Raw genomic sequence first — 27,760 nt, 5'->3', positions numbered from 1 at the left:
AAGGCAGTAGTGCAACCACTCCTGAAGAAGCCCACTCTGGACCCAATGGTATTAGACAACTACCACTCAGTGGCAAATACCCCTTTCCTAGGGAAGGTACTGGAGAGGGTCATAGAGGAACAACTGCAGGCAGTCTTGGAGGATACTGATTATCCAGACCCATTCCACTCTGGGTTTCAACTTGGTTATGGGACTGAATCAGCCTTAGTTGCCCTGATGGATGACTTTTATTGAGAGAGGGACAGAGGGAGTGCAACCCTGTTAATTCTGCTCAATCTCTCACCAGCTTTTGATACTGCTGACCATGGTATCCTTCTGGATCAGCTCTGTGGGCTGGGCATTGGGGGCACTGTGTTACAGTGGTTCTGGTTCTACCTGCAGGGCCAATTTCAGGGAGTGAAATTGGGTGGCTATTCCTCGGCCCGTTGGCAATTGAGCAAAATGGGGTTCCACAGAGTACCATCTTGTCCCCGATGTTGGTTAACATGTATATGAAGCCACTTGGTGCAGTCATTAGGGGTCTTTGAGCCAAGTGCCGTCAGTATGCTGATGACACGCAGCTCTATCTCCCTGTGACATCTGAATCAGGAGAGGATGTGCAAGTCCTGGATCAGTGCCTAGACTCAGTAATGGGCTGGTTGAGGGCCAATAAACTGAAACTGAATCCTGGCAAGATGGAAGCCCTTTGGGTGAGTGGTCCTGGAAATATATTCATTGCCTGTTCTGGACAGGGTTGCACTCCCTCTGAAAGATCAGGTCCATAGTCCAGGGGTACTCCTAGATCCATCACTGTGGCTGGAGGCTCAAGCAGCCATTGTGGCTCAAAATGCCTTTTACCAGCTTTGGCTGGTTTGCCAGCTACAGCCGCTCCTGGACAGGGATAGCTTGGCCAGAGTTGTACAGGCACTAGTAACCTCAAGTCTGGATTACTGCAATGTGCTGTATGTGGGGCTGCCCTCAAGGCTGCTTTGGAAGCTGGAGTTCATGCAGAATGCAGCAGCTCAGCTGTTATTGGGAGCTGCCCCTTTCCAGCATGCAACTCCTTTGCTAAGGGAACTGCGCTGGCTGCCCATTTGCTACCGGGCCAGTTTTAAGGTTTTGGTACTAGTGTAGAAAGCCCTAAACAACTTGGGACCAGGATACCTGATACCAGGTTACCTTATCCAAGGCCTTCTCCCTTACCAACCTGCCCCATCACTGAGGTCATCAGAGGACATGGACCCATGGCCCGACTGGAGTCCAACAGAAAAAGAGCCTTCAGGGTGGCGGCCCACTTCCTGTGGAACTCCCTGCCTCTGGAGGTCAGGCAGGCACCAACACTGGGTTGTTTTCGGTGCCTCCTGAAAGCAGCTCTTTTCCTTCCTTGGTTTATGATCCTCGATTTTATTGGCACTCTGTTTTTAAAGAAGAGTTTAAATATCGTGTTTCATTCTTTTTATCTTTTGTTTGTTTGATCTCTTGTTGTTCACCGCTCTGGAATCTGTTTAGATGTGGAGCAGTATACAAATGTTGTAAATAAATAAATGCTTTTTTCAGTGTTTAAAAAAGCACCGAAAAAACCCAGTGTTGGTGCCTGTCTGACCTCCAGAGGCAGGGAGTTCCACAGGAAGCGGGCCACCACCCTGAAGGCTCTTTTCCTGGTGGACTCCAGTCGAGCCATTGGTCCATGTCCTCTGATGACCTCAGTATTAGTACTGTACACTGCCTAGATTTGCCGGGTAGCCAGCCAGATGGGCAGCTAATAAATCAAATCAATCAATCAATTAATTAAAAACGGTATTTGTATTACCAAGACACGATTTGTTCAGATGGTCAACTGCTCTCCTTGTAGTATCTGATAATAATCTCCCCAGAGTACTGTGTCCTCTGTCATGTCAAAGCAAGCTGACCAATCTAGATAGGGGAATACAACTTCACAGTTTGGGTGTGCTCTTGGACACAGCACTAAATGGGGAAGCTTAAGTGACAGTGGTGGCCAGGAGTACTTTCCTCCAGCTTAGGAATGTATGGCCTCCATCGCAACCATGGGTCTGTCCCAATTAGTATTAGAGACAGACCCAGCAGGGTGACCTTAGTATGTATGTGGAAGTCCCCCAGACCGCAACACCAATCCTGAGACCACCTTGGCTAGCTCAGGAAGGGAGACTGTTGGACAGTGGGGCAGGCAGTACACCAACAGAATCCCTATTCTGTCCCGAACACCAACCTTCAGATACACAACTTCAAACAGGAAGTTTGTGGGATGACACACCTGGAGAGTGGGATAGAATCACGATAGACCTCTATGCCTCCACCTCCTCACCCCCCAGGTCTTCCCTGCTGCAACACAGAGAACCCAGTTGTGCATAGCTGGGAGAGATTAATCCCTCACTCATCCAACCAGGTCTCCAATGATACTGGCCAGGTCTTATTACTGAATATTTTAAATAAATAAAATGTTTAGAAAATGACATAAGAATAGCATCTTACCTATCTTTATAGTGTGTTGCGAGTTTAAGATACTAGCCACTGTTTATTAAACAGTGAAAAATGTTTAGATATTATTGCTTGGATGCAGAACCCTCTTCCATATACACCTAGAGCTCCTACTTTTCTTCATTGGAAGAGGAAGCTTCATGCACAAATCCCTTTGTGCACAGAGAGCTGCCCTTTCAACTATCAGGTCAATGTATGGAGACTGCAGTTGCACATTCCAGGCCCAGTTCCTCCAGGAAATATGGGGATCTGAGGTCATGGCAGCCATGTGCTTCAGAGTTTAATATTTTCCAAGACCAATGCAAAATCCAAAACCAAGGAGTTTATCTTAGTAAAATGATTGTTTTGTTTTCCCAGATAAGGTCAAAGGAGAAATTGCAAACATTGTTGGGTCAGCTCAGCCAAGGACTGAACACAGAACAAAGATGCCATACACAGATGCAGTAATCCACGAGGTTCAAAGATTTGCCAATATTCTCCCAGCAAATTTGCCACACGCAACCACTACGGATATTACTTTTGGAGGCTACTTCATTCCAAAGGTGATCAGTTTCATTTAATTGCGTTGTTCACTTTGCAGTCTTAGCTCAGCATTCTCCAACCTGAAGTCCTCCAGATGTTTTGGACTACAATTCCCAGTATCCCTGACCATTGGCCATGCTGGCTGGGGCTGATGGGAGTTGAAGTCAAAAACATCTGGATGACACCAGATTGGAGAAGACTCCTTTGTTAGATTATGACACTATAAGCAACCTCTTTCAAGAAGATGTTGATTATCAGTTCCAGCCAGTTAAACATGCCTAAATCCTATTGATTTTCCTCATATCTTTGCCTTAAAGATTTTGAAACTTCAGCATTACTCTGTCTGAGAAACTCAAAGCTCATCTCCCCCGCATCGGAATTCTCTTCTCAACATTTGTAGTGGCTTTTTACATTTTATTTTCAGGATTACACCATTGCCATGGACTTAATGGGCCATATTAATTTTTAAATCACTCCTTCCTTTGACTCTGCAGGGAACTCACATCATTCCATTGCTGTCCTCTGTGCTCCACGATGAATCTCAATGGGAGAAGCCACATCAATTCTATCCAGAGCATTTTCTTGACTCTGAAGGAAAGTTTGTAAAGAGAGATGCATTCATGCCTTTCTCTGCAGGTAACTTATTTAGTATTTATTTACTTAAATTGTTTATTTAACAAATTTCTATCCTGCCATTTTGCCTGAGAACATGGTTCCAAGATAGCAAATAATGTGAGAATGAATACATAACAAACAAAACATAATCATATTTTTAAAAAGGTACTGGTGACTTATGAATGTTCTGGTGACTTATGAGTTTTTGTGAAACACCCAGAGAGCTTCAGCTGAAATAAATAAATGAAATAAATAAGTGGGCATTAATCTCTGATGGAAAATTTCCACTCCTCAGACCTTAGATATTGTTGCTGCTGGAGGTGTGGCTGTTCGAACAGTCAAAACTATCTCAACCTCCTTTATGCTTGTATCCAATGCAGGCTTCTTTAATAGGCCATCCTAAGCACATTTACATGGAAGAAAACAATGACAGGGAACATTGCCCACTCTAGAAAATGGGAGTGTTTCTATCCATTAGTCAGCACAGCAATGAAATGCTCAAGGCACTTCATTTTCACCATGGGGTGGTGGTTCTTAACGGGAATTCATAATTATTTCAAGATTAGCATTGTTCCCATATATCAATGTTGTGGTTCAGTCGTTAAGTCGTGTCCGACTCTTCATGACCCCATGGACCATAGCAAGCCAGGCCTTCCTGTCCTCCGCTCTCTCCCGGAGTGTGCTCAAGTTTGTATTCATTTCATCGGTGATGCTATCCAGCCATCTCATCCTCTGCCGTCCCCTTCTCCTTTTGCCTTCAATCTTTCCCAGCATCAGGGTCTTTTCCAGTGACTTTTCTCTTCGCATTAGGTGGCCAAAATATTTGAGCTTCAGCTTCAGTATCTGTCCTTCCAATGAGCACTCAGGGTTGATTTCCTTTAGGATGGACTGATTTGACCTCCTTGCAGTCCAGGGGACTCGTAAGACTCTTCTCCAGCACCACAGTTCGAAAGCATTGATTCTTCTGCGCTCAGCCTTCCTTATATTCCAGCTCTCACAGCCATACATTACTACTGGGAAAACCATAGCTTTGATTAGACGGACCTTTGTCGGCAAGGTGATGTCTCTGCTTCTTACTATGCTGTCTAGGTTTGTTTGCCATAGCTTTCCTCCCAAGGAGCAAGCGTCTTTTAATTTCATGGCTACTACAGTCACTGTCTGTGGTGATCTTGGAGCCCAAGAAAATAAAATCTGTCACTGCTTCCATTTCTTCCCCTTCTATATGTCAGGAAATGATGGGGCCAGATGCCATGATCTGAGTTTTTTTAATGTTGAGTTTCAAACCAGCTTTTGCACTCTCCTCTTTCACCCTCAACAAGAGGCTCTTTAGATCCTCTTCGCTTTCTGCCATTAGGGTGGTATCGTCTGCATATTTGAGGTCGTTGATAATTCTCCTGGCAATCTTAATTCCGACCTGTGATTCATCCAACCTGGCATTTCTCATGATGTACTCTGCAGATAAATTAAATAAGCAGGGTGACAATATGCAGCCTTGTCGTACTCCTTTCCCAATTTTGAACCAATCGGTTGTTCCATGTCTGGTTCTTACTGTTGCATCTTGACTCTCGTACAGGTTTCTCAGGAGACAGGTAAGGTGGTCTGGTACTCCCATCTCTTTAATAATTTGCTACAGTTTGTTGTGATCCACACAATCAAAGGCTTTAGCGTAGTCAATGAAGCGGAAATAGACGTTTTTCTGGAATTCTCTTGCTTTCTCCGTGATCCAGCGAATGTTGGTGATTTGATCTCTAGTTCCTCTGCCTCTTCGAAACCCAGCTTGTACTTCCGGTAGTTCTCGGTTCACATACTGTTGAAGCCTAGCTTGTAGGATTTTGAGCGTAACCTTCCTGGCATGTAAAATGAGCACAATTGTAAAGTAGTTTGAACACTCTTTGGCATTGCCCTTTTTTGGAATTGGATTGTAAACTGACCTTTTCCAGTCTTGTGGCCACTGTTGAGTGTTCCAAATTTGTTGGCATATTGAGTGCAGCACTTTAACAGCATCATCTTTTAGGATTTTAAATAGCTCAGCTGGAATACTGCCATCTCTGCTAGCTTTGTTGTTACTAATGCTTCCTAAGGCCCACTTCACTCTCTAGGATGTCCGGCTCAAGTTCGGTGACTGTACTATCATGGCTATCAGGGACATTAAGATCTTTCCTGCATAGTTCTTCTGTGTATTCTTTCCACCTCTTCTTAATATCTTCTGCTTGTTAGGTCCCTGCCTTCTTTGTCCTTTATCATGCCCGTCTTAGCACAAAACGTTCCCTTGAGATCTCCGATTTTCTTGAAGAGATCTCTAGTCTTTCCCATTCTATTCTTTTCCTCGATTTCTTTGCATTGTTCATTTAAGAAGGCCTTCTTGTCTCTCCTTGCTATTCTCTGGAACTCTGCATTCAGCTGGATATATCTTCCCCTTTCTCCCTCGCTTTTTGCTTCCCTTCTTTCCTCAGCTACTTGTAAAGCCTCATCAGACAGCCACTTGGTTTCTTGCATTTCTTTTTCTTTGGGATGGATTGAGTTGCTGCCTCCTGAACAATGTTACGGACCTCTGTCCATAGTTCCTCAGGCACTCTGTCTATCAGGTCTACTCCCTGAAATCTATTCCTCACCTCCACTGTATATTCATAAGGGATATGATTTAGGTCATACCTGAATGGTTTAGTGGTTTTCCCTACGTTCTTCAATTTAAGCCAAAATTTTGCAACAAGAAGCTCATGATCTGAGCCACAGTCAGCTCCAGGTCTTGTTTTTACTGACTGTATAGCGCTTCTCCATCTTTGGCTGCAAAGTACATAATCAATCTGATTTTGATATTGACCATCTGGTGATGTCCATGTGTTGAGTCGCCTCTTGTGTTGTTGGAAAAGAGTGTTTGCTATGATCAGCGTGTTCTCTTGGCAAATCTCTATTAGCCTTTGTCCTGCTTCATTTTGTATACCAAGTCCATGCATGCCTGTTATCCTGGTGATTTCTTGACTTCCTACTTTAGCATTCCAATCCTGTTGTAGGTCTTCATAGAACCGATCAACCTCAGCTTCTTCGGCATCAGTGGTTGGGGCATAGACTTGAATTACTGTGATGTTGAATGGTTTGCCTTGGATTCGTACTGAGATCATTCTATCGTTTTTGAGATTGTACCCCAGTACTGCTTTTCTCACCCTTTTATTGACTATGAGTGCTACTCCATTTCTTCTAAGGGATTCTTGCCCACAGTAGTAGATATGATGGTCACCTGAATTAAATTCGCCCATGCTTGTCCATTTTAGTTCACTGATTCCCAAGATGTCGATGTTCAGTCTTGCCATCTCATGTTTGACCACCTCCAGCTTACCTTGATTCATTGATCTTACATTCCAGGTTCCTAAACAATATTGTTCTTTACAGCATCGGACTTTCTTTTCACCACCAGACACATCCACAGCGGAGTGTCCTTTCGGCTTTGGCCCAGCCGCTTCACTCTTTCTGGCGCTACTTGGAAATTCCCTCTGCTCTTCCCCAGTAGTATACTGGACACCTTCGGACCTGAGGGTCTCATCTCCCAGCATCATATCTTTTAGCCTTGTGATACGTTCCATGGGGTTTTCTTGGCAAGAATACTGGAGTGGGTTGCCATTTCCTTCTCCAGTGGACCACATTTTGTCAGAACTCTCCACCATGACCTGTCCGTCTTGGGTGGCCCTGCACGGCATAGCTTATGGCTTCACTGAGTTACGCAAGCCCCTTCACCACAACAAGGCAGTGATCCATGAAGGGGCCATATATCAATAGGCACTATTAGATGGTTGCATTTTACACTATTTTCACATGTTTGATTACTCATTGTTTTATGGTAACCTGCTTGGAGTAACATGACATGGAAAAGTAGCATAAAGTGTTATTAAGAATCCAATAAATCCATTTCCCAGCAGTCTCTGTGTTCTTGCAGGTCGGAGAATATGTGCAGGTGAGAACCTTGCCAAAATGGAGCTCTTCCTATTCTTTACAAGCCTCCTGCAGAGATTCACCTTCCAGCCAGCCCCTGGAACAGCCAAAGAAGACCTGGACCTTACCCCTGGAATTGGGTTTACAACACCTCCCATGCCCCACAACGTCTGCGCTGTGCCACATTCATAAGACTCAAGCTGCTGCATTGCTTAGCCTCCATCTGTGCATCTGTGAGCTTTTCTGTATGCTGTTGCCCTACAAGAACATTTAGGTGTAACAATGCCTTGGTGGAATTGGCTCAATCTTTGTCACAAATCTTAAGTATCCCATGAGCCGTTCTGCCGAGTCCTATAAACCTAGTATTGAGAAACAGCTCAGCTTAAAATTTGGACCTCAGTCCCATTCGCTGCATCGAGAACAACCAACAAAGCTGGTTTCTTGTAGTCTATCAAGTATGTGAGAAGACCATTCACTGCTTTGGGAGAAAATACACTGATGTACTTTGGAACAGCATTGGGATGAGGATTAACTCTGCAACTTCTTGGCCCTGATGATACCAGCAATTGAGAACCAAGCTTGTACCTGCGTTCCACAGACTCAGCCTTTCATCCACATTGTGCACTTACAGTTTCTGTGTCTTGCTTACAGAATATGGACAGAATGTTGAGAATGTGCTAATATAAAATTCCTACATGCCCATCATATTAGACCTGTTGGTTGAATTCAGTGTTGCTATATATAAACAGCTGATATTAACTTCTACCGCAACACCAAACCAACAGCATATTGTTAGGCTATGGACAATTACAAATGGGAAACATTTTAAATCCCAGGACTTGTAATTTCAAAAGGGGCAAAAGTTCCACACTCCCCACCATCTGTTCTTTGATAGATTTCATTGTGTTGTAGTTTCAGCTTTTATTGAGCTGGAAAAGATCCTTGATGAATCAGCCCCTCAAATTTAGGGGAAATTATGTATTTACAGATTATTCACAGAACTTTCTATGAAGACTTTAAAAAAGATTCTGTGAAGACTTTAAAAATTATTGTGCTGCTGAATTGTACTATCCCTGCAACCAAGAGGCCTCAGATGAGCCTGCCTCCCACCCATCCACCAAAGGTCCCTTTCCACCCCCACCCCACTCCTATTTTGATTCCAGCAACACAGCAAACAGATAGGTACGTTTCAATAGGCTTAAGTGCACCCACCTCTGTTGGACTGTGACCAAAATAAACATTAAACTGGTCATAACTTGTTCAGTATTTTCATGTCACAGTGACATCTGGCTGTCCTTGGTTTTAGAATGTTTGCAAACATCCAAACTCTGCTGAGCAGATTGCTGGATACAAAATTGGAAATCTGATAATTTAAGATGAATTATTCTTCAATTTTGAGGTCCCAATTTTGTGCTACACTTCTACTTGGAATTCTGGGTTGAACACTGTTACCTGGTAGTGTTAACAATACTGGACTAGAGTTAAATAATATTTAAATAACAACAATAGAAAATTTGAGGTCAGACGTTCTGTCTCAGTCTTCTCCTATGTGTTTTTCTTGTATGGCGAGTACTCAAACATGCACTGCACACATATATACACACACACACACACACACACCGCTTTTACCTACAGTCTGAATTCATACAGTCCTGAACCCACTTTACTGGTTTGCATAGACCAAGCCTGAATTAAGCCAATCACGGAAGAGAGAGAAATATGAGCAGTGGGAGGCAGGATCTGATTGTCAGATCTGAGGAGAAATAACAGTGAGAGGATGTGAGGGCAGAAAGGTAAAGATGAGAGAATTAGGGGGGAATAGAAAATTAGAGAGGCCCTCGGGCCTAGCTCCATTCTGGCCTTCAAAAAAAAAACAAGTTAAATCTTTTCTCTTGGGTGGTGGGGATGTGAACTCCCCTTTTAACTGCTGTCTTGTGTATATGTTAGAAATGTGATTTGTATTTTGTTTTAATTGTTATATTATTGATTGTTTGGATATTTTGATTTTTTTATTATTATTGTAGGCTATCCTGAGAATTTCATTTAAGAGCTGTATATAAATGCCTCTAATTAATATATAAATAAAAAGAATAATGGTAAGGGACTTCTGGATCTGTCAAGGTTGGAAATATGTGATGCAAATGAATTAAATGAAATAAACTATGGAGGGAGCTAGACGGCCATAGGATATGTGGTTTTCCGGGAACCGACCTCGGAGCCCATGCTGAGGTCGGTTCCTGGAGAACCGACCTTCCTCCCCTTCTGCACTGCCTCGCAGGCAGCACAGAACAGCCCTGTGCTCTGCACTTGGAAGAGGAGCACGGAGCGGCCAAAACGGGGCGTTCTGGGGGGCGTTCCAGGGTGGGGAAGGCACAAATGCTGGTACAACACATCCTATGTGTCGTCGGACAGCCTCCTCCCCCACTCTACCTTCCTGCGGCTAGACAGCCGAAATCAGCTGTCTAGCCGTAAATGCAGGGCAGGAGAAGTGGGGGAGGACCGACCCCCTCTCTGCTTCTCCTGCCCTGCACTGGATAGGTGGTCACCTCCGAGTTCGGAGGCGGCCGCCTATCCCCATAGGATCCCCATAGGATTGCCCCCTAAGTAATGTAATATATCATAGTTCTGTTTAGCAAAGTACATTAATAAACATGCATGTGCTATTTCTCGAAAGGGATGTACAAAGCAAAACAGGACTGAATGTAAAACATTCCAGAGTATTGGGCCTTCCTAGGATTCAAGAGAGTTTACACCTATTTTGCAATTTTCATTTGAGGAAGAAGGCACCACACACACAGGTATCCAGGTGAAAGGTCAACTATCAGCTATCAAGTTTAGAGCTGAATAAATGAGAAGACATAAAACCAAGGGGAAATCTGGGACACATTTCATTAAACTGGGTAGTTTAATGATTCACTAGAGATGATAGTTAAGCAATGTCTAATGCAGCTCTATGAAACATTAGTGTGGATCATCTCAGCTGACAGACACTCTCCTTCATCAAATGGTATTGCAAACTTCATTGTAATCTCTGCAGAAAACCACTTACTGAAAGGAAATGGATTGGATTGATCCCATTTCAGTACTGTTCCTGTTTACCCTTCTGATTATGTTCCTTTTGAAAATGGGCACTTTCTGGAAAAAGAACTCCCAAGATTTCCCACCAGGACCCAGGCCTTTACCACTTATTGGAAATCTCTACATCATCGATCTGAAGAGGCCCTACAGAACAATGTTAAAGGTAACGTTTTCTGTTGTTTCCGTGGCAGGAACAAGCTAACTGTATTAAATTAAATTATGCCAGATGATTCCAGTTTGTCCTAAACCAGAGGGGGAGACGACATCTCGAATCAAGACTATTCTTGTAAAATAAAATGAAGGCCACGAGGAGTCACCCTTGAAATCAGCTCTGATTCCAAAACTAGAGAAAGGTAGGCACTATCACCTCCCAAAAAGTGATGAATAGGCATGAAAGGGTAACAAAAACTGAACCCTGTTGTGCGCCTTCATTATTCAACGCATTCCTTTTGGAACAAATGAAGACTGAACTGAATTTGGTTCACCTTTTCATTCATTCCAAAATTAATTCACACCTCTTAATACCTACCAACTCCACAGCTTTCCCAAGAAGTTGTAAGCCTAACCTACTGGGAAGCAGAAAATGCAAATGAATAATGCTACTCGGTTGTATGTTGGTTCTGGGTCAGGTCAGTTTAATCAAAACTGAAATCACAACTATCAGATTTATTGATAATATATTCCGCTTCTTGTAAGTTAACACCACTAGTAAAGTGGAAAAGTTTTGGTAGCCATTGCAGAAGCTTAAGACAGAGAAAATGGAGGCTGCACAATACCGATGAAAGGAGAACTATTTGGTTCTGTTGTTATGAAGGATCATGATCTGCTCTTATTTACACTGGAAGTAACTTTCAGCCTCTGCAGGGTGGAAGCCCTATTAGGATGGCCCATCCCTGGAGGCTGATGGATTCCTGCTGCCTTTTAGTCTGAAGCCTCCTACTGCATTGGTGCAAAAGGAACCCAAATATGAGCAACTGCCCTTTTGTTATGGAGGGACAATGCACATCGCTCTTCAGTTTACTCTTCATTAAATTACAGCTTACACCAAAATAAAAAAGACATTCAGAAATCTCCAACCTACTTGTGAAAGGCAGTGATAGTTCCCTGGGAAAATGTATAACACTTTTTTTCACCCTACAGGACATACCTGAGCCCTTAGCTATAAAGAATAATGAAAATAAGTGTTGAATTGGTTTTATCATCATGTGGAAGAGCCCTATTACAAATCTAAAGTTAGAAAAACACAGTCAGTGAATGGTTTAGGAAGACTCATACCTCAAAGAGTTATTTATGTATCACTTCCAATGTTAAAAATCCAGAAGCGGTTTACAACAAATTAAAAACAATACATCATTGTAAAAGCACAACACCATTTAGTCAAGTTAATGGTTGGAAAAAGCCAGGTTAAACAAGTAATTGTCGAAAGCACATGATCGTTGGTACCTGATGCATCTCAGAGAGGAGTTCATTGCAGAGGGAGGGCGCCACCACAGATAAGATCCATTGCCATGTTGCTGCCAGATGGGACTATGCAGGATGTGGCATGGACACCAAGGCTTCCCCTGAAGATCGTAGTGGTCTAAGAAGTCTATACCAGGGGAGACAATCTTTCAGGTAACCTGGTCCTAAGTTGTTTAGGGTTTTATATGTCAATAATAAAATAAATAATAAACAATAATACTTTGAACCTGGCTTGGTAGCAAACTGGCAGCCAGTGCAGCTCTTTCAGAGCAGATGTTATGTGTGCGTAGCCAGGCACTCCATTCAACAGCCTCGCTGCAGCATTCTGCACTACCTGCATCTTCCAAACCAGCTTCAAGGGTGGTCCATGCCATGGAAGTCATTTGGACTTCTAATGACAATGATGAACCTAACAGCATCCCAAATTGCATACCTGTTCTTTCAGAGGAAGTGCACCCCATCCAAGACAGGTAATTCCCAGACTCTGGGACCACTTATCCACAGTGCTTCCATCTTATTGGGATTAAGCTTCAGCTGATTGGCCATCATCCAGTCCACCACTGCATCTAAGCACCAATCCCAGCACAGCCTCTCCTGATTCAGATGTAATGGAGAAATAGGGTTGCACTCCCTCTGTCCCTCTCCCATAAAGGTCATCTATCAGGGTGACCAAGTCCAATTCTGGCCCATATCTAGGCCAGACTGGAATGGGTCTAGATAATCACTATCCTCCAAGAACAACTGCAGCTGGTTCATCACTACCCTCTCTAGCACCTTGTCTAAAAACAGGGTATTACTGACTGGACAATAGTTGTTATAAATCTTTGGATCCAGTGAAGGGTTTTTCAGGAGTGGTTGTAGCACTGCCTCTTTAATGGTAGTGGGTACCACTCCCTCATGCAACAATGCATTTATCACTCCATGGATTTTTCGAGTCAACCATTCTTGGCTAGATCAAATCACCTATGATAGGCAAGTGTCAAGAGGGCATCTGTCTGGTTGAACCAATGCACGTGTCTTGTCCACATCCTCAGGCCACAACAAGTGGAACTGATCCCAGAAAACTGGTCGAGACAGAGCACTGGACACTTTCACCATGACCTGTTATAACAGCAGTGTTAAGATCATTGTGAAGATGGGCAATATTATCCTTGAAGTGCCTTGAAAAATTGTTGAAGGAGGCCTCTGAAACAAACATTAATGGATAGGGGTAGTAAACAGAATACCTCTGTTGTTAAAATGGGAAGACAAATCAGGAGATTTTTCTTACTTGCTGAAGGCCAAAGAAGGATCACAGTTGAATGAAGTTATTTTGATTTCTTTAATATTAGTCATTTCATCTTATACAGTTGCTAGGACTGTTACAGCTGAAGGCAAAGGAAATGAATGGGTTCCTGTAAAAATACGATGATGGTCTCAAAAAAGACATGGCATTCTCAAGAGACATGTTCAGCTCAAGTCCTATGTATGTTTACTCGGAGGAAAGTCCCACTCAGTTCAGTGAGACTTAGGGCCATTGTATATATTTAGTAGATGCAAAGGGTAAAGTTATGCAAAGGGTAAAGCTACCTGGATGGTAGCTCTACCTCTTTTCCATGTGCATGAAGTATTTCACAAAGCATTCAAATGTGCAGCCACCTACCCAGTCAGCAGCTCAAAGTGGTACAGTCCCAGAACAATTTTAATTTGATCTTCCCCTCCTGCCTGAAAGCACCCAAGTGACATACGGTATTCTACACCTTTATAACTGATAATACAGTTCAATAAACACTAATATCATGAAAACCTACTACTATAATAATAACAAATCACATATAGAGCATAGAACAATAAGAGAACCAAAAGGATTTCAGTCTTGGAATCACGAGAGAGGATTTATATCTGACTATTCTTTCATAAAGTGATCTACTTGATGATAAGAACAATGTTTCCATTTTTTTCTTGTATTGAATTTCAGCTGTCAAAGCAGTATGGCCCCATCTTCAGCATCCAATTGGGACCCCAGAACATTGTGGTGCTGGCAGGGTATGAGACAGTGAAGGAGGCTCTGGTGAACCAGGCTGATGCATTTGCAGAGAGGCCCATCATCCCAATGTTTGAAGAGGCCACAAAGGGCTTTGGTGAGGTCCTTCATTCTGTATAGTAGCTGGAATTGGTTGCAAATGTGTAACTATAGCTATGGAGAGACTATGCAAAAAGTTAACAAAGGTGACACGCAAACCAGATATTTTAGTCTAGAATTGGGGTGGTTTGGGCAAATCAAGACAGTGACAGAGATCAAGACAATGACAAGCCACATAGACTGTGGGAGCTGGGGCAGAGAAAAATAGGGTAAAGACAGTAGGAGTCAAATCTAAAGATCACCTTAAATAAGAGAAGGAGAGGATGTAGGTGGCTATACACTGCAGAAAGAAGCAAGAACAAGCTTGAGTTTCAGAGGATATCAAGGCTGAAGTGATGGAGATGATAGAGAAGGAAAGTATAAGCAAATAAGCTAGTTGATGAAAGATGGGGACAAGTACTTTTTGGAACGTGGATGCTGATGACCATAAATGCAATGTCTCTGTGCACAGATCACATGGAGACAAATTGCTTCCCCCACCCCCAGCTTCAGATTCTCTATAATAAAGAGACCACCTTCCACACACATTCTGTTCATTATGATGGAAAGCTCATTAACAAAACTCTAACTTTCAAGCTAATTCCAAACCTTCCCCTTCTCTTCAGGTATAGTTTTTTCTCATGGTGAGAACTGGAAAGTAATGCGGCGTTTTACCATAGCCACATTACGGGACTATGGGATGGGCAAGAGGTCCATAGAGGATAAAATTGTTGAAGAGTGCAGTGTCTTGATAAAGGCATTTCAATCTTATGAAGGTAGGTTGTGTTTCCTTCTGGTGCTCCAGAACACATTTACACTACGGTCATTTAAGGGTGCTGAGAATGCTGCGTTGCATATCCTAAATTCCCAGAACTGCGGTTCCCCGGAATCTCTGTGGAGAAGTAATCAGTCTACATAGTGGGCAGTTATACCCCAAGAGGTCCAACACGTATCATCAGTTCCTAAGATATGTGTAGTCTTCACATGGATAGGCAAACTCTGCAGAGAGCAAGTTTTAATACTGATGCCCTTTCCATACTCTGAATTTTACACAAACATTTTTGTTTAATTTTAATGTATGTTGTATAGGAAAACCATTTGAGGCCACCATAATTATGAACGCGGCTGTTGCCAATATTATAGTGTCCATACTACTTGGCAAGCGATATGAATATGAAGATCCAACGTTTCTAAGACTGCTGAAGTTAATCCATGAAAATGCCCAGCTAACAGGAGGAGCTTCAGTCGCGGTAATCTAAGTATTTTTCATCTGAAAAAGTATTAACAGTCCATGCAGCCTGGAATGGTGTGTAGTCCATATCATTCAGGATTCAATGGAAAACACAAAATCTGATTGCTGGTGCAGAAGAACCCGTTACCTTAAGAAATATGGAGCCGATTCAAAGATGTTTAGAAAAAGCAGGTGGCACAGTCTTTCCATAACTGTACCACTTCAGAAGACTGGACAGGAGCAGAAAGTTCTTGCATGCTTAGTGCTCTCCTCTGCCAAATCCTGGGAAGATGGGAAGTTGGCACCTTTGGGAAGTTCCTGTTAAAACAGTTCCAGATAGACAGCTGTTTGGGAAGCATATCACAAATGCCATTTGTATATTTCTTTCTTTGCATTTCCTAAATCTGCACAAACTAAATAGCTTTATTGACTAGAACATGCATTCAACTTTTCCGTTGCTAGTTGTGGAACCAAATGTTTGCGAGTCTAAGGAGGTGATTCACATCTGAAAGTGAAAGCCCTCCATTCTAAATGTGCCTGCATTGTTACATGATGTGTTCTAGTTAGATCCGTGTACAAACTTGCACACATTCTAACAAGACTCACACGCCTGCTTATAAGGGATCTTTAGGCATTGGCAATACAGCGTCTATGGCTAAGGAGGCAATTCCCACCCAGAGAGATTCGCATTCAGGCACCGTTGGAGAGGATAATGCCACAATGGCACATTTATTGAGGTTTGTTGTTGTTGTTGTTCAGTCGTTCAGTCGTGTCCGACTCTTCGTGACCCCATGGACCATAGCACGCCAGGCCTTCCTGTCCTGCGCTCTCTCCCGGAGCGTGCTCAAGTTCATATTCATTGCATCCGTGATGCTATCTAGCCATCTCATCCTCTGCCGTCCCCTTCTCCTTTTGCCTTCAGTCTTTCCCAGCATCAGGGTCTTTTCCAGGGAGTTTTCTCTTCGCATTAGGTGGCCAAAATATTGGAGCTTCAGCTTCATTATCTGTCCTTCCAATGAGCACTCAGGGTTGATTTCCTTTAGGATGGACTGATTGGACCTCCTTGCAGTCCAGGAGACTCGTAGGAGTCTTCTCCAGCACCACAGTTCGAAAGCATCAATTCTTCGGCGCTCAGCCTTCCTTATAGTCCAGCTCTCACAGCCATACGTTGCTACTGGGAAAACCATAGCTTTGATTAGATGGACCTTTGTTGGCAAGGTGATGTCTCTGCTTCTTACTATGCTGTCTAGGTTGGCCATAGCTTTCCTCCCAAGGAGCAAGCGTCTTTTAATTTCATGGCTACAGTCACCGTCTGCGGTGATCTTGGAGCCCAAGAAAGTAAAATCTGTCACTGCTTCCATTTCTTCCCCTTCTATATGCCAGGAAGTGATGGGGCCAGATGCCATGATCTTAGTTTTTTTAATGTTGAGTTTCAAACCAGCTTTTGCACTCTCCTCTTTCACCCTCAACAAGAGGCTCTTTAGATCCTCTTCGCTTTCTGCCATTAGGGTGGTATCGTCTGTATATCGGAGGTTGTTGATAATTCTCCCGGCAATCTTAATTCCGACCTCTGATTCATCCAACCCGGCATTTCTCATGATGTACTCTGCATATAAGTTAAATAAGCAGGGTGACAATATGCAGCCTGCACAAGCTAGTTTGGGGGGAATTAGCTGAACAAATGGATCTAACACTTAAGGCCAATTGGGCATGCTCCAGCCTTCACCAAGTTATGCTTTGGTGGGGAAATTAGCTGTGTTCTTGGTGAAGCTGAGCTCCAGGCCTACAAGCAGTTTTCAAGACTGTGGGAAGTATTCCAAAGGCCTGAAGCCTACACACACACACACACACAGGGAGGGAAAGGAAAAGAAAGAGGGGGTGGAGGCTACAATTTGTCCTAAGAACCTCCAAAAGCAATATACCTTTCCTTGGGCTGAAGCCCTTTCCTGCAGACAGGAACTAGTGCGTGTTGCAATTCCTGGTCTCAGGTGAACAGGAAGGAAAGCAGAGAGCCTTGACTAGGGGAGGCAAAGCAAGGCACCCACCACTGGTACCTTGCTTTGGCAAGCAAGGAGCTTAATGATTTCAGCAATTTCGGCATGGAGCCTTTCCTCTGGGAGGAGAGACTCTGAGTGATTTCAGCAGCAGTGTGGCACCAGAGCCCTGGAGGGGTGAGGCACCTAGTGATTTCAGAAGGATGGCCCCACACCTCTGGGAACAGGGGGACTGCGGATTTCGGCACTACCCAAACTGGAGGCTTCTTATACAGTTCAGAGAAAGGCAGCGACATCACAACTCTGATGAGCCAGACACTGCTCATAGGCACTGGACATGTGCTACTTGCTATGGGATAAAGACTGAGTTGGTCTTCCATCCTGCATTACAAAAGACAGTGCTTGGGGATGATGGCTGTACTTGCCGGAAACAAAAGTTCTCTTTACTGTCCTACCTACTATCTCTTACTCTTTTAACAAAAATGACTTCACATGTTAATGACTTTCTTAAAGACAAGTGTCAAGGCTGGAGTTCAACAATGGGAGCATGTAGTTGACTAGGTAACTTACCCCATATCACTCTTGCTATCCAGCTATGTTGCCCGGCCGTGGGTGTTGAACTCTTAGGTTAGAGGTGCCAAGATAGTGATAAATCAGATTCAAATGTTTACTTACAAGGAGACTTTACTGGTAACTTATAGCACATAGCCATAGTACCCAATGGTTGGATCAGACAGCTTCTCTGAACCCAGAGCCATCAGGTACAATGGGTTTTATACAATGCATGTTAGCAATAAGGCAGCACGACATTAGCAAGCACCCCTAGCGTTCATTCCCAGCATAGACTAACAGCACTTGGTTCTCAGCCCAGCCACCTGTAAACAAACTTCGCTTTCCAGGCAGAGTGCTAGATGACACTCTCAGTCATTAGTATGGAATGTGCTAGGCTGTGCTAGCAGCCTGCTCTACTCTCACTTGACTGTATATTGCCTCTGTATCCCCTTCCTGGAACATTATAGCTTTATCAGTAGCTCAGAAATGAATTAGAGTTGCTCGCAAATATCATAGTCTATCAATTATTGCATCCCGTGACTGGTGAGGTAAAGCTAAGGAGGAGTTTAAACGTTTCTTATCTTCTGCAGCAAAAGAATCTCCATACTTGTTTGCTAAACAGGGCAGTTCTTGCTTTTACCGTGCTGTAGGAATGTTGGAGAAATCCTCCATGGACCACAGTGAGGCCGGATTCTATTGAATCCACCCCCCCCCCCCCGAAGTCCGTGGAGGATCGGATCTCTTACCTGCAAGAGGAATCCTCGCTGGCTGGATCCTCCCCGCCGGTCGGCTCTGGAGCGGAGTAACTGCAGCTGCAAATGGCATCCAGGATGCCATTTGCAGCCCTAAAGGCCTTAGTTTAAGGTAAATGCAGCCACAAATATCTGTGTAACCTATCGCATTAATCAAAAGCACAGACACAAATGGCGTCCAGGACGCCATTTGCGGCCATAAAGGCCTTAGTTTAAGGTAAAGGCAGCCATTTACGGCTGCATTTACCTTAAACTAAGGCCTTTACCCCCTTCATGGATCACTGCCTTGTTGTGGCAAAGGGGCTTGCGTAACTCAGTGAAGCCATAAGCTATGCCGTGCAGAGCCACCCAAGATGGACAGGTCATGGTGGAGAGTTCTGACAAAATGTGGTCTACTGGAGAAGGAAATGGCAAGTTTGGCAACCCACTCCAGTATTCTTGCCAAGAAAACCCCATGGAACGTATCACAAGGCTAAAAGATATGACACCGGAAGATGAGCCCCTCAGATCACTGGGGAAGAGCAGAGGGAATTTCCAAGTAGCACCAGAAAGAGTGAAGCAGCTGGGCCAAAGCCGAAAGGACACTCCGCTGTGGATGTGTCTGGTGGTGAAAAGAAAATCTGATGCTGTAAAGAACAATATTGTTTAGGAACCTGGAATGTAAGATCAATGAATCAAGGTAAGCTGGAGGTGGTCAAACATGAGATGGCAAGATTGAACATCGACATCTTGGGAATCAGTGAACTAAAATGGACAAGCATGGGCGAATTTAATTCAGGTGACCATCATATCTACTACTGTGGGCAAGAATCCCTTAGAAGAAATGGAGTAGCACTCATAGTCAACAAAAGGGTGGGAAAAGCAGTACTGGGGTACAATCTCAAAAACGATAGAATGATCTCAGTACGAATCCAAGGCAAACCATTCAACATCACAGTAATTCAAGTCTATGCCCCAACCATTGAGGCTGAAGAAGCTGAGGTTGATCGGTTCTATGAAGACCTACAACACCTTCTAGAACTAACACCCAAAAAAGATGTCCTCTTCATCATAGGGGATTGGAATGCTAAAGGAGGAAGTCAAGAAATCACCGGGATAACAGGCAAGCATGGCCTTGGTGTACAAAATGACGCAGGACAAAGGCTAATAGAGTTTTGCCAAGAGAACACGCTGATCATAGCAAACACTCTTTTCCAACAGCACAAGAGGCGACTCTACACATGGACATCACCAGATGGTCAATATCAAAATCAGATTGATTATGTCCTTTGCAGCCAAAGATGGAGAAGCTCTATACAGACAGTAAAAACAAGACCTGGAGCTGACTGTGGCTCAAATCATGAGCTTCTTGTTGCAAAATTTCGGCTGAAATTGAAGAACGTAGGGAAAACCACTAAACCATTCAGGTATGACCTAAATCATATCCCTTATGAATATACAGTGGAGGTGAGGAATAGATTTCAGGGATTAGACCTGATAGACAGAGTGCCTGAGGAACTATGGACAGAGGTCCGTAACATAGTTCAGGAGGCAGCAACGAAATCCATCCCAAAGAAAAAGAAATGCAAGAAACCAAGTGGCTGTCTGATGAGGCTTTACAAGTAGCTGAGGAAAGAAGGGAAGTAAAAAGCAAAGGAGAAAGGGGAAGATATACCCAGCTGAATGCAGAGTTCCAGAGAATAGCAAGGAGAGACAAGAAGGCCTTCTTAAATGAACAATGCAAAGAAATCGAGGAAAACAACAGAATGGGAAAGACTAGAGATCTGTTCAAGAAAATCGGAGATCTCAAGGGAACGTTTTGTGCAAAGACGGGCATGATGAAGGACAAAGAAGGCGGGGACCTAACAGAAGCAGAGGAGATTAAGAAGAGGTGGCAAGAATACACAGAAGAACTATACAGGAAAGATCTTAATCCCCCTGAGAGCCATGACAGTGCAGTCACTGAACTTGAGCCGGACATCCTAGAGAGTGAAGTCAAGTGGGCCTTAGGAAGCATTACTAACAACAAAGCTAGCGGAGATGACAGTATTCCAGCTGAGCTATTTAAAATCCTGAAAGACGCTGCTGTTAAAGTGCTGCACTCAATATGCCAACAAATTTGGAACACTCAACAGTGGCCACAAGACTGGAAAAAGTCAGTTTACATTCCAATTCCAAAAAAGGGCAACGCCAAAGCGTGTTCAAACTACCGTACAATTGCGCTCATTTCACATGCCAGCAAGGTTATGCTCAAAATCCTACAAGCTAGGCTTCAGCAGTATGTGAACCGAGAACAGCCGGAGGTACAAGCTGGGTTTCGAAGAGGCAGAGGAACTAGAGATCAAATCGCCAACATTCGCTGGATCATGGAGAAAGCAAGAGAATTCCAGAAAAACGTCTATTTCTGCTTCATTGACTACGCTAAAGCCTTTGATTGTGTGGATCACAACAAACTGTGGCAAATTCTGAAAGAGATGTGGGTACCAGACCACCTTACCTGTCTCCTGAGAAACCTGTATGAGGGTCAAGAAGCAACAGTAAGAACCAGACATGGAACAACCGATTGGTTCAAAATTGGGAAAGGAGTACGACAAGGCTGCATATTGTCACCCTGCTTATTTAACTTATATGCAGAGTACATAATGGGAAACGCCGGGTTGGATGAATCACAGGTCGGAATTAAGATTGCCAGGAGAATTATCAACAACCTCAGATACGCAGATGATACCACCCTAATGGCAGAAAGCGAAGAGGATCTAAAGAGCCTCTTGTTGAGGGTGAAAGAGGAGAGTGCAAAAGCTGGTTTGAAACTCAACATTAAAAAAACTAAGATCATGGCATCTGGCCCCATCACTTCCTGGCATATCGAAGGGGAAGAAATGGAAGCAGTGACAGATTTTATTTTCTTGGGCTCCAAGATCACCACAGATGGTGACTGTAGCCATGAAATTAAAAGACACTTGCTCCTTGGGAGGAAAGCTATGGCAAACCTAGACAGCATAGTAAGAAGCAGACACCTCACCTTGCCGACAAAGGTCTGCATAATCAAAGCTATGGTTTTCCCAGTAGTAATGTATGGCTGTGAGAGCTGGACTATAAGGAAGGCTGAGCGCCGTAGAATTGATGCTTTCTTACTGTGGTGCTGGAGAAGACTCTTACGAGTCCCCTGGACTGCAAGGAGGTCAAATTAGTCGATCCTAAAGGAAATCAACCCTGAGTGCTCATTGGAAGGACAGATACTGAAGCTGAAGCTCAAATATTTTGGCCACCTAATGCGAAGAGAAAACTCCCTGGAAAAGACCCTGATGCTGGGAAAGACTGAAGGCAAAAGGAGAAGGGGACGGCAGAGGATGAGATGGCTAGATAGCATCACTGATGCAATGAATATGGACTTGAGCACGCTCCGGGAGAGAGCGCAGGACAGGAAGGCCTGGCGTGCTATGGTCCATGGGGTCACGAAGAGTCGGACACGACTGAACGACTGAACAACAACAAAAACAACAAGGCCTTTACGGCCGCATATGGCATCCTGGACGCCATTTGCAGCCGCAGTTACTCCGGCCCACCAGCGATATGGCAATGGCAGCCATATTGCTGGCACTTCGGAGCCGGCCGGCAGCTCCACGGACTCGCAGCGAAGTGGAGCTGGCCAGCGAGGATTCTGGCGGGGGGAGGGACGGATCACCTCCTCCCCGGACCCCTGCGAATGCAAGGTAAGGGGGTTTCGTACACCCCTACTGTGCTGTTTTGATTTATTATTATGCTCGTGAATCTGTGGATCCTCCAGGCTAATAAGATTGCCAGGTCTATTATCTTTTTGTTCGGGTCTTATATCATTATAAAATAGGGCTGCACAAATACCGTTCTCAAAAAATCTAGACACCACCAGACCCATATTCAGAAATTTTGCCTTTTTGCCATATGCTTCTCTAGCAGTCTGCCAGGTTGCAAATGTCACCACAGAGCATGCATGTTGATAAAAACTAAAAAGGTATTCTATATTTATTATGTCATCAGTGTTAAGAGTCCCTGGGATTACTTCGTCCACTAAATGCAGAAAGTGGATTTTACATCGAAACTGAGAGAGCATACCTTTGGGTTTGGGGTTTGTTTAAAAAAACTTTTGTCTCTTTAGAACCGTTTCCCATTTATGACGTTATTGATTTTAATCCTCCTTGATTAAACCATACTTTTTTCTTTGTTGTATTATACACTTTCAGCTGTATAACATGTTCCCTGCACTTGGCTTCCTTTTTGGTGGTCGTAAGACTGTCCTTAAAAACAGAGATGAGTTATTTGCTTTCATAAATGCCACTTTCATAAAACACCTCAGACAGCTGGATGAAAATGACCAGCGGAGCTTCATTGATTCATTTCTTATCCAACAGCAAGAGGTAACAAAGTCTATAAAGTATGCCAGGAGCTTCAGGTGAAATTTTTCACATCATGTTTTAAAAGTATGCTTGCATTTGAAACTCATGCAGTTGGCAAGGAACCTTACTTTAGAAAAGATCAACCTAACAAACTTGGAATGATTTCCAAATATTCAGCAATCATTAACATGTTATAGAACCTGCCTCTACAGGAACAAATATTGTAAGCATGTCAAAAATATGCACATTTACTTTGATCAAGAAAATGTGTAAATAACATCTGTTGTGCGAACATGATTCACTTGGCCCCACCAATCACATTTCTTTTTTAGACATAAACTCTTTTTTTTTTTGCTAAAAGGTGGAGTACAAGTGCAACAAATAAATAAATAAATAAATGGGGTTAAACTGTAGTGAGTTGGGCATATTGTGTGAATATTTTTCTATGCATAGCTGTTACTGCCTTAAAGTAGAGGATTTTCCCAGCTGTGTCTCTATTCTTTCCTTCTCTGTGAATGTTGTGAAGTAGCCTCCCAGCCATCTATTTCTTTTCATATGTGCATATGGACTTTTCTCACTCCATTTGTTCCAACAAATTCTTTCTTTTTTCATCCTAGGAGAAGAAGAGCAAGACTAATGGATATTTCCATAATGACAACCTAAGAAGTGTTGTGAGTAACTTATTTGCTGCTGGCACAGAGCCCACTTCGACCACTCTGCGCTGGGGCCTACTGCTAATGATGAAGCACCCTGAAATTCAGAGTGAGCTCTTTTCGTTTTGTTGGCTTCCATTATTAGAACAAGAACTGAAAGAAAACTTAGGGTAGCCTTCAGTGTTACCTGAATGGCAGGGGGGTGGAGGGAAGCATGAGTGACTTCCATTTCCTCGAGTTTATAAATCCTCAACTCACTCAAGTTTATAAATTCTTCCATTTTTCTAGTAAGCTGTATAGTTTTTGTTCTGATCTTTCTATATTGAAATTTGACTTTGTGTGGTCAGGATATTATTCCTCTTTATTTGACTCGGCCTTACTCAGCTGATGTCAAGGAATCTGAGAGAGTTGTGAGGGGAGCAGAGACTTTGCACGCACGCGCATGCACACTTCATTTTCTAACGCTGCACCAGCCACAATGCGTATACTTTTCCCTTTCACCTTCCACAACTGCTGCTCAACACAAGCGAGCATCACTGCATAGTCCAAGACTGAAGAGGCTTGACTGATGAAGGGGCCGGGGAAAGTAGCAGTACCTGGAGACTGAATTTGAAATCCCTCCCCCATTCTTCAATCCACCCTGAGTCTGCCTTTTCTTCTTTCTCAGGATGATGAAGGATAGCATATCAGGATGAGGTTCAGAGCTTGACTCTTCACTCTGCCTCACACCCCACACAGAATTCTTTCTATGGCTTGAGAATGTAAACTCAAAGCTTAATCTTTCCTTATGTTAATTCCTCTATGGATGGCAATGATGCATATCAGTACAGATAAAACTGATAAACATCATATATCATTAAGATAAACATCATATATCATTAAAGATAAAAACTGAGTGAGATTTTCAGGCATAGTAGCCCCTTAGGAAGAGATTCTGCCTGTCTACTCTCATGAAAATAGGTGCAGGAGGTTTTATGTTATGCACATTTATATTGTGATTTTTTTGAAGGGAACTGCCTGTAACGTTTTTATTTCTTGGCAGAATTGGATGAAATTTGCAGGGATATTTGTCCATTCAGGGGGATCAAGCATGCTAAGTTTCAGATAACTTAGTACACGTCTGTTTGTGAAAGAGCAGTCTTGACATTTTGAGGGTATCCAAAAAAAACATGTGCTTATTCCTTGTGGACCACTGACAATGACAGACATTCTAGAGGTGGAACTAAGTAAGAAAAATGCAAATCTTCAGGAGGATAGGAGCAGTGGTTTATCTGGAAGGGAAGTATTCAAGTTTGGGGGTGTGGAAGTGATTCGCTTCTCCATCCTTCTTCCTGCATTCTTTTGGGCAGTTTGCATTAAGATAGCATAAGTCATAGAGGTCTCCCAGGGCAATAAACCTGCAGAGTTTTGGAAGGAAAGGTGCAGGGGCTAGGGAGTTATGATGCTTGAAAATCAATTTAAAATTTTCTCATAGTGAAGCGTGGTGGCAGTGTTGGAATAGGCCATCTCACGGTCCTATCCTTGGCTGATGCCATCCCATCTAGACTGGCCTGTCCTACCTAACTGTACCACTTATCTGACTTCATAGCTGTATGTCAGAGGTGAGGCATTTTTTTCAGGTAGGGGACCAGATGACCCTCGCACTATTCAGACTGAATGTCAGGGGGCAGGGCCATGACCCTGATGTCATTTGGTATCCAGCCAACATGCTAGGTGGATGATCTAGCTGGCATGTTGGCCAGGACCCGGCTTCACTGTGCAGGGACTTCCCCTACTGGGTGAGACCTGCACACAGCAAAGCCACCCCACTCAATATGCTGGATGGATTATCTACCTGGCATGGTGGCTGAGACCTGGCTTCACTGCATTTATGCTTCCCCCACTGTGGAAGGCCCAAACACATGAAGCAGGGTCTAGGCCAGCTACTGGATTGATGATCTATCTAGCATTTTTGGCCGTGGTAGTTTTGCCTGCCCCATGCCTTCTCCCATCAAGTGAAGATACAGGACAGGTGAAGCTGAGATAGCCACATGCCTCCTTTGCTTGCCATCCTAATTTGGGTGGTGAACAGTATGTGTAGGGAAGGGACTTGGTCAGCAGTTGCAGGAGCTACTGCAAGTGCCTGCTGAGTCAGGCATCTCTTTCACACACTGCTCACCATCCTGATTGCAGCAGCATACACTGTGCAAAGGAGACAAAGCGCACTCACCTGGCCTTTCCAGGAGCTCTGGCTGAGTGCACCCTCCCTCTCCCAAATGGAATCCCCGTATTATCTCTAATCACAGATTAGAGATAACAAGGGGATTCCTCTCCCCGCCTCATCCCCAAGCCCCTGGTAGCCTCCAGGTCAGGGGGCTTAGCTTGGGGAAGGGAGTGAATGGGGCCCGCAGGGGGTCCCATCCTTCCATGGGCCAGATGGGGAACCTCCGTGGGACAGATTAGGCCCATGGTCCAGAGATCTGTCCCCCCGCTCTATGGCAACTCCAATTTTGTGACGGTAGACTTCACAAGTTTTAGTACTTGGTGTTTCTGTTGTGGGGTTGAAGGGGCAGCAAGGAAACAGTATGCAGAACCCCACAGGTGTACTTCAAGAACAACCACACTGAATCCGCTGTGGCAAATCTAATGATGAACCATGAGGGTTATGGAAACGGCAAGCTCATGAAGTCCGTGGTTACTGGCTGGTGTTATTGATATTCCACAATGGCCAAGGTGGCAAATGAAGGACCGATTGATGAACAGTGAAAATGTGTTCCAGGCAGAGCTGTGCACAAATGGCCTCTCAAAATTCTCTACCCTGTTTGTGGGCAGACAATTTCACCTAATTTCTCCAGATGGAGGAGACATTCTCAATAATTTCTCACAACTATGGCTCACCATTGGCAGGGATTGTAGCACAGGTTCTTTCATTTTTGGTCAGAGTTTTTTTTGGGGGGGGTCGTGCTGCCACTACAAGTGGCAACAGCATCAACTGTGCTCACATGCTGGCCCCCATTTTGCATCCACCACAATGCACGTGTGAGGGGGAAAGTGTTGTGTCTGACTCCAAGGAAGAGGTGGAGCTAGTGCAGAGACAAAATCTGTCCTCCAATTTTCTGAAAGCTTTCTCTTAGGGATATACGAAAGTCACTTACCTTTTCGCAGCTTTGATTCACGGTGGGGGGAGGCGCTCCATCCCTCCCCCCGGAATCTTCCCTGTGCCGGCTCTGCTCCGCTGTGGCTCCATGGAGCTTCCGGCCAGGGCTGTCTGCAGCCGGAGTTCCGGCCATGGCCGGCTGCTGCAGCCGCCATTTGCGTCTTGCCAGGCTGCCATGATAGGCTACCTAAGTATTTACGTAGCCTATCATGGCAAAGAGCAGGGGCGCAAACAGCAGCTGCTATGCCATTTGCGTCACTGCTCTTTCCGTGATAGGCTACGTATTTACATAGCCTTTCACGGTAAAGGCAGCTACGCAAATGGCGTAGTGGCTGCCATTTGCATGGCTGCCTTTACCATGATAGGCTATGTAAATACGTAGCCTATCAAGGAAAGAGCAGTGGTGCAAATGGCGTTGCAGCCACCATTTGCGCCCCTGCTCTTTGCCATGATAGGCTACATAAATACTTAGGTAGCCTATCACGGCAGCCTGGCAGGACGCAAATGGCAGCGCCATTTGCGGCCGCAGCAGCCGGCCGAGAGACCAGCTGCCGCCGCCGCCGGAACATCCACCCCAGGTAAGCTTCGTCCCGGGGGGGATTCCGTGGGGTGGGAAGCCGTTCCGCTACAGGTTTCGGGGGGCCAGTGCATTCGGCCTCACTGAAATCCGTGGTGGAATTCTCCGCCATCCCTACTTTCTCCCTTCCCCCCCCCAAAGAAAAAGGCTTCTATTGTTCTGCCTCATTCTCAGAGTGTTTTATGATAGATTTTCGTGGTGTTTTTGAGCTTACCTAATCAGCGTGAGGCGGCCAAAGGTTCTGTATGTGTGTTTTCCTTCTATTACACATCTCTCCATTGCTTTGCTGCCCCCCAGGCTGCCTGCACTATCTGATCTGAAAAAGCCCTATGGGAGG

The 27,760-nt window shown here is 44.2% G+C and overlaps 2 protein-coding genes across 4 annotated transcripts in view; both read left to right on the top strand.

Moving 5' to 3' along the window:
- The window catches only part of LOC146358875 (cytochrome P450 2K1-like), a 38,059-nt gene extending 28,420 nt beyond the window's left edge, over positions 1 to 9,639 (top strand). For both annotated transcript variants that reach the window (XM_084822489.1, XM_084822480.1), the window contains exons 7-9: positions 2,833 to 3,017; positions 3,492 to 3,633; positions 7,541 to 9,639. In XM_084822489.1, coding sequence (XP_084678615.1) covers positions 2,833 to 3,017; positions 3,492 to 3,633; positions 7,541 to 7,728 — 515 coding nt within the window. In that variant the 3' untranslated portion in view covers positions 7,729 to 9,639. The remainder of the gene's footprint in view (positions 1 to 2,832; positions 3,018 to 3,491; positions 3,634 to 7,540) is intronic.
- An 853-nt stretch (positions 9,640 to 10,492) lies between these two features.
- LOC146358874 (cytochrome P450 2K1-like) overlaps positions 10,493 to 27,760 on the top strand; it is a 35,888-nt gene continuing 18,620 nt past the window's right edge. The window contains exons 1-6 of one of the 2 annotated variants that reach the window (XM_084822457.1): positions 10,493 to 10,777; positions 14,033 to 14,195; positions 14,803 to 14,952; positions 15,266 to 15,426; positions 22,905 to 23,078; positions 23,675 to 23,819. In XM_084822457.1, coding sequence (XP_084678583.1) covers positions 10,595 to 10,777; positions 14,033 to 14,195; positions 14,803 to 14,952; positions 15,266 to 15,426; positions 22,905 to 23,078; positions 23,675 to 23,819 — 976 coding nt within the window. In that variant the 5' untranslated portion in view covers positions 10,493 to 10,594. The remainder of the gene's footprint in view (positions 10,778 to 14,032; positions 14,196 to 14,802; positions 14,953 to 15,265; positions 15,427 to 22,904; positions 23,079 to 23,674; positions 23,820 to 27,760) is intronic. The other variant, XM_084822468.1, reaches the window with a different exon arrangement.

Source organism: Heloderma suspectum, chromosome 1 (genome assembly GCF_057233095.1).
Source record: "Heloderma suspectum isolate Gila_16-S chromosome 1, 16-S_ref, whole genome shotgun sequence".
NCBI lineage: Eukaryota > Metazoa > Chordata > Lepidosauria > Squamata > Helodermatidae > Heloderma > Heloderma suspectum.
The sequence above is the reverse complement of the archived record's forward strand: the minus strand, read 5'-3'. Positions and strand labels throughout refer to the sequence as shown.